Source organism: Spodoptera frugiperda, chromosome 16 (genome assembly GCF_023101765.2).
Source record: "Spodoptera frugiperda isolate SF20-4 chromosome 16, AGI-APGP_CSIRO_Sfru_2.0, whole genome shotgun sequence".
Classification (NCBI taxonomy): Eukaryota; Metazoa; Arthropoda; class Insecta; order Lepidoptera; family Noctuidae; genus Spodoptera; species Spodoptera frugiperda.
Window position 1 is genome coordinate 8,015,084 of NC_064227.1, and position 7,772 is coordinate 8,022,855.

Genomic DNA, 7,772 nt, shown 5'->3' on the forward strand with positions numbered 1-7,772 from the left:
AATAAAACAACTCACAAATTGTATTTACCGCAAATGTGACGAATTAATCAATCAAGACATTTAGAATCATTTTACTGGCTTGTAACATAATCCTATGGCATGTCATATTGTTACTCCAAAATCACTTCAATTTACACGATAAACTCAATGTTTCATAAAATATGAAATGATTGTAACCTGCCAGTCAGATATTAACGAGAGCAGCTGATATTGACAGCTTGGTCGGCGGCCAGACGAGCTCGCGCACATGTCGCGTTATTTATAGGTCTCAGAATGTTAATTAATAATACTAGAGTGCCTAGTCTTCATCGGACATGTTGCAAATCTGTTGATATTCAATCTAGTGACATTACAATTAATATCGCTAATGCTAACGTTTTTCAGAACACGTAAAGAGGGTTTTATGAAAGTATGAGCACAATTTTATAATAAACTTAATAATAATAAACTTAGGTAGTAGGTAGTCTACAATTTTTAGGAAACTGTATAGTTTTAATGATAGCAAAATATACATATTTACTTAATTGTCTAATTGTAAATCAAATAGACTGCATAATATTATAAGTAAGTCGAATAGTTGCAAACGCGACAGCTTAACAAACGATTTCGGTTTCAGTCTGGTCATACTTTAATATTTTATGCACAAATACTATTTAAAATTACAGCATTTAAGTCTCTCCTTTTGTCTATTCCAGGTCGAAACACATCGAACGCCTGCTCCACACCGACGCCAGTTGCGAACCACGACACACCGTACCGCCCGCCATCTAGTTTACGCAACCAGAAAACTTATCCCAAGTCAGCGCTTAAACACTCCAGCAACTTGCCGAAGATGGAGCCGTTCCCGATCTCTCCTCCAACGATCACTGTACAGAATATAGATATTCCTGTCCCATTGGCACCTACCAAGTTAAATGATGTCTATGCTTCACCAAAGAGCCCAAGATTGCCGCTAGTTTCTGGACCAAACTTCAATGTAGCGCCGCGCGGCTGGGGCGAGATGAAGGATTACTACCGGCCAGTCGTACTAGATGGCGTTGGTGCGTCAATACAATACACGGATTTTTAAAATTATTTAATTACGTTCTTGTTAAATAATTTTAAGACCAAACTATTTATGATATGTCACGTTTTTATTTGGAAATTTTCTTTAAAATGTTAATTTAATCGTTTCTATCTGATGTCTTTGTGGGATCTTGTTTAGATTTTTATTTAATAAAATATTTAACTTACAAATAAGTACAGCACAATGTCTTTCCATTCTTTTTGTGCAGTTTCTTGATCAAATATTAGAAATTTACGAATAATATTATTTAATTATTTATGAAATAAGCATTTTAATGATACATCTATGGATTATGACTAGTTTTTAGCTGTATTTTAAATGTAGACTTATAATATTTTGTATACATACGTACTTAGTCGAGTCCTAGTCATACTTTAGATAATTATTAATGAAATAAGTGTATGTAATACTCAATAGTGCCTTGTAATTTATGAATATCTAACCAAAGATCTGTTGTAGGTAATTAAATAGAGTATAAATAGACATATTTAATTATCTTTACAAAGTAAATGTACTAGGTGTTAGAGAGTGTAAAATATTTCTAATAATTGTTATACAATATTAATTAATACTACGAGAGTTACATACGTATATAGTATTTAAAATAAGAAATGGAAAAAAATATTATTCTTAAAAAAAAAAACAAATTAAAAATAGACTAATGTTGCTAGTCGATAAAAATAACGGTTTTAATATTACGTATGGCGTATTTAAGTTAATGTAATGTAACATATTTTTATGGAAAGTTGTATTTATTTGATGTGTACAGCATTGTGTACGTGGAGGTCAATAAAGTACGTCGAAAACTTATGTTGTATTTTATTTTAAAGGTACAGTCTTTAATTGGCATTCTATAGTCTCTGCCTACCCCCATAGGCACAGGCGTGAGATTATCTATGTATGTTGTATCTATGTTGGTACAGTCTAATTTTTATAGGAATCAAAGTTGGCAACACGAGAAGACCTAGGGAGTGGCAGATATTTAAAGGGACTGTTTATAATAAATCAAATAAATCAACGTCAACACAACGTCACGTCTTTTATCCCCGAAGGTGCACATTACGGCACATAATGCCGCTAAACAATTTACTCCTAAAAATCATTGTTTATGCAATTTTTGTCCCATCCAGGATATGATATAGGAACACGTTGCTCAACTATGACCCCTTCCGTTAACTAACGAAATCAGGAAAGATAAAAAATCCCTGAGAAAACAATAATAGAAAGAAAATTGCTTTATAGGTAAAGGTAATAGAGTTTCAGAAGGAAATCTTATTTCCTTTTCATTGTTCTAAATAAGGATTAAGTATTATTATCTGTCAAGGAACTAACGACATTATTTCGTCTAATAGTTCATCTATACCTACAATCTATCCGTATTATTGTCTATTACGGAACTAATCTTTTAAACCCAGCAAATTGATCACAAAAACTATTATTCTATTGTATTCTCATTTTTAATGATTAACCTTGAAATTGACTTTGACTTCCATTGTATATTTTTTTATCTGCAGTTTGTAAAAATAGTAAGTATTTTTTTCTTCTAAAAATAGAGTTTCTTTTTTATTCCTTCTGATAACTTAAGTTTAGAGTACCTACCTAGATTTTTTGAGGGGGAACATTATCCAATGACTCCTCCCTTAAATGTTAAAATAACATTCGGAGTACGGATTATAAAGCTAAACCAAGTAAAGTAACCATCAATACATCAATAAGGTTAGGTTTCCCAATATTAAAAAACAAGTCAACAAAATTAAATTATATATTCCAATTAAACCTTATAAATAGGTACTTTAGAAATGAAATGTACTTAAATAATAATCTGTCAGTCTGTTCGTCAGTGAAGCTTGTTCCAAAGTGTAACTTCAAATGGAGAAGAACGAGCAAGAAACTCCATCAATGTCAATCAATTCAGAAGTAAGCTCCCTGGTTTATCAGAGAAACTGACACCATCCATGGGAAGGGTCTGTAGCCTATATAGGGAATAAATAACTTGTCATTATAACTTTCAACGCAGTTACATCAAATATAATGCTTAAGAACTAGCGTAGAAGTCCATGTAAGTAATATTGCAGCATCAGTTTAAGTTACAACACACAACTTAAGTAAGGCACTCACAATGTTGAGAAACACACGATCACTTAAACACGTCGGTATTAGTTCAAAGAGATGTTTAAACTCAAGGTTTATAACTTAAGTTTGGAAGAAACTAATGAAATTCTTGGTTAAAATGAATAAAATGAATGTTCAAAATATATCATTATGAGGATAAAAAACATTTTTTATGGTATAATCCGGTAAACGAGCAGATGAATCACCTGATGGTAAGCAATCGGCGCCGCCCATGGACACCCGAAACACCAGAGGCGTTACCGGACTTTTGGTGGTTAGGAATTTAAGAGTTGTTGGGGAATCGGGGATTGGGAAGATTTGGAAGGGGGGTAATTGGGCCTCCGATAGCCTCAATCACACAAGGAAACACAACGCAAGCGTTGTTTCACGTCAGTTTTCTGTGAGGCCGTGGTATCACTCCGGTCGAGCCGGCCCATTCGTGCCGAAGCATGGCTTTCCCACACTTAAAGCTAGAGCAAGCAGCTTTATACTTATCAATGTTATTAGGCAACAACTTAACAGGTAAATGCAAAACCGAGAGCTAATCTTGACCAGTTTAAGGAAAACTTATTTAAATTGCAGATATCAAGTTAAGTAACCCTTTGGGAGTCCCCTAATCCATGTGAAACGGAATAGACTATAACATTTTCCTTATACCTATGATAGTACCTATCTACTTAAATCTCATAGTTTCCTTATATGATAGTACCTACTCTTTATTTTTATCTACATTCTCGTGTTACTTGTTAAAGTTTTTCAGTAATAGTATTCCTAAATGGGATAAAATGGAATTCATTACATATTGGAGAAAAGTATTATTATTTTATTATACATATTAAAAAAAAGAAACATTGCCCCACACTAGGACTTTCTCCTGTGTCGTGGGTGCGTTTACAAACATACAAGTTCACGTACACATGACACCCAGACCCGAAACAACAAATTGTGTCATCATCAAACATACAAAGAGCTGCTTCGTGCGGGAATCGTATCCGCTACACGTTGCACGGCAGCCAGTTGCCCAGTCACCGCGCCGACCGTGCAGTCAGATTTTTTTTCTCTTTATTTATTTTAGGGACTTTACACGCACGTGTATGCCAGTCCCATCATACCTTGTACTAATACATAATCTAACTAAAACGTAACCTAGCAAACTTAAATACTTTGGAGGCAGCCTCTGAATTAGGTGTAGATAAAAGATGGTGGAATACACCTACATCATACGTATTTCAGTTTAAATCTTTAGGTAATTCTAACACACTCCAACAACAAGTGAAAAGTATATTATTTCAGCATAATACCTACTCTAATTCAACGAAAAACGAAGTTTCGTCCGAAACTTCGCAGATTGCATACTACAATTCTATTTATTGCGAACTTTCGTGAACAAAAAATGAACGAATTAAATGAAGATAAATAAATAGGTGGTGATATGAAATTAAAAATAAAACGTTATTTCAAGTAATTCTATTAGTAAATCAATAAAACCTCCGGCCGAAGATTAAACGACACTTCGAATTCGAGAACCGGACTAGGCCCCCTGATTCTGTGTGCGATAATACGAGCAATAGAGCAAGCAGTGAGAAAAAAACTGTGTTAAAAAAACCTCTACTTGCTATTTTGGTAATAAGTAGACAGATATACATGGCTCTTTGTCATGTCTCCTGTCTATTCCATTGTGTACTCGAGGCACGAACTTGTGTACGGTCGAAATGTCAATTTATTCGTCAATGCGATATCGATAAGAATGTACAGCGTACATCTATTGAATAATTTCACATATATAACAGTTGGTAGGTAAGCAGGAACCGCACTTTAAGCCTTTAACCGCCTGTGTCACAAATATTTCCGTATCCCTGTTGCTCCTGTATATATGCATGATTTTTTCATTCTATGCTCCTCCTAATTTAGTTTTTTTTTGTTTTGTATCCGCGTGCTAGTGGCACGGTAATTGATATTTAACTGGGTGGTTCAAAGGTTAAAAAATATAATTCAATTACTGTCAGTGGATGAGACTATAGACTTGTGTTCTTTATTAAAGGGATAAGTATATGAACAGACATCTTACGCGTTTAACATCACTCATGGAATCCCAACCCCAGAGGATTTGGAAGTCCTTTGTCTGGGCATCCTCCAATACAATTTAACTGACTCGGCGAAACATTTAAAAAAACAGACAGGAGTCTTCAATCCTCACGTGGGTGTACTGCACACTTTTCATAATTCCAATTAAAATTCCAATCAATTACACAAACAATGATCAATTAATCAAGTTTACTGACAAGAGTGGGGCAAAAAGTTCAATCGATTCGTTATCGATTAATTGACAACAATCGTTAATAATCTATCGACACTTCCCTATGTATTGGGACACAATACAAGGTTGGACCTTGAATTTTTTAAACATTTTTTTATCAGTTAGAATATTTTTTGATGACGTCATCGATGTGATTAATGCTAATAGCAAAGGGTACAGAAATCGCAGACAGTCAGTTTTTTTTTTAAGTTAGTTGTCGTATTGTCTTATTCCAAGAGATTGCGAATTATTAATAAAAAATATATTTCATATCATCACTGAAATAAAGAGAAAAAACGCCATTGCAACTTTCCTCAAGCTTGAATGCTGCGCCTAACTATGGGTTCCTATCGAAGCTTGAAATTAGTCGAGTTATCTCGCCTAACAAATATGGGATTAAGCCGTATAACAATTAATTTATAACGTCCCACAAGGATGATAAGATCATTTTTTTGTAGGAGGAAAATCATCCAATGACATCTAATCTTGAGTGAGGCGAGAGGTAGTGTCAGACTCTTACTGACTAAACACCACCCCGTTCCTACTCCTGCTTTTCGAACCGGAGCCACAGGCAACCTGACCAGGCCAGGTCTTCCGCGGCTACGAATCGGGCATCAACCCATCCACCCTACTGAACCCCATTGAGCATTACCAGTATTTACTAATGGTTAGGCGTATTATTTGTGCCTAAACAAACATTGCCTCAGTAATGTTACTAGGCCCTTGCTGTAGATTTGTAGGGCGGGTCCATTGTTGTACAAACACTATGTCCATGTGGGTTACAAGGTAGAAGTACTTTATACAATGACCAAATTGTAATACTCTGGCTACCTTTATTCTTTAGCCTTTAACGGGATTTTTAAGGGGAAAAAATCATCCAATGACTTCTCCCGCATTGGGTGAGGCGAGAGGGAGTGTCAGACTCTTACGGACTAAAAACCACCCCGTTCCTACTCCTGCTTTTCGAGCCGGAGATGAGCCCCAGTAAACCCGCTAGGTAGTCCACAGCACCGGGTCAGGCATCAGCCCTACTGGGCCCCATTTATGGTGGTCTGATGGATATTTAAGCCAGTAAAACCAGTATAGGCCAGTAATGCTATGCCCGAACCGGGAATCGAACCCGAGACCCCTTGTCCAGCAATCGCACTTGCGACCACTCTACCACCGAGGCAGTCAATAAAAAAATAACTATATATTTCAGTGACATTAATATTTACCTGCCTTCGCCAGGTAAATAACTACAAATACAAGTACCAATACATAATTAACAGCTGTTGATAATAATTTTAAAACAATTGAATACCTAAGTATGTATTTCGTTACTTTATCTATGTTCATTTAGATCTTTTTTTTTGGGACAAGCCCGCCACAACCTCCCATATCGCTGCAACTCCTGTAAGCCAGGATCTACAGTAGATACAACCATGAAAACACCGGAACATTGAAGTCCGGTGCGTCCCAGGGACATGAATGACTGTCTTGGATCTCGCAACGAAATAAATCAGAAGATATTATTAGAGGAGAACAAAAGAAAACGATAGTTTCCACTTCCCTCGGTGAATTTAATGCAGGCGACAGAATGACTTAAGGCATTAAAAGAGACTCCACAACTGGGAGAAGCCCAGTCGCCAAGATACCACGGAAATTTGACTTAAAACTAGCAATGGGTCCTATGTGTAGCTGTTATAGATAGTTACTTTCGAATAATAGCGTTAGCTTTTATCTATGTTCATTTAGATATGCTCACCATCATCATATCAACTACAAGACCTCACACAGGCCTCCCCAATCAGTTCCACATTAGATTGGAAGCAACCTGCCTGCTCCCTGTGACAGCGACCTTTATCAAGTTTTCCGTCTACCTTGTAGGTGGATGCCCTGTGTTGACCTTGCCAGTACAAATTAAAGAGTTTATGAAATATTATTTGATGGTTTTCGAAGGCTTTATAAGTGAGTAAACCAAAGCCTTTGTCCCATGGCATAAGCAAAAACAAATCACTATTTACTTCGATCATTCTAAACTAAGCTCATATGATCTTTCAGGAAGAAATCCCTAAAACTGGTTACAGGCAGTATAAACAAGAAACCTTAAAGCTACAATCATACCTACTACAAACATGTGGTCAGAACAATTACTACGAAGTAGCTTCACGTTTAAAATAATTGAAACGAGAGCGCATTCAGCGCTATGATTGGCCGGTGCGAAAAAACCAACCAATCATAGCGCCGAACGTGCTCTCGTTTCGTTTTCGTTTGACGTAAAACAAACTCATATTAAAGTTACTGTTGGGCCACAGC

The 7,772-nt window shown here is 36.1% G+C and overlaps 2 protein-coding genes across 12 annotated transcripts in view; both read left to right on the forward strand.

The window, feature by feature from the left end:
- Positions 1–1,876, forward strand: part of LOC118281898 (uncharacterized) — a 28,245-nt gene extending 26,369 nt beyond the window's left edge. For all 11 annotated transcript variants that reach the window (XM_035602685.2, XM_050699221.1, XM_050699225.1 and 8 more), the window contains one exon: positions 696–1,876. In XM_035602685.2, coding sequence (XP_035458578.1) covers positions 696–1,069 — 374 coding nt within the window. In that variant the 3' untranslated portion in view covers positions 1,070–1,876. The remainder of the gene's footprint in view (positions 1–695) is intronic.
- LOC118280709 (uncharacterized) overlaps positions 1–7,772 on the forward strand; it is a 184,268-nt gene that overhangs the window by 83,157 nt on the left and 93,339 nt on the right. The gene's annotated exons all lie outside the window — the stretch shown is intronic.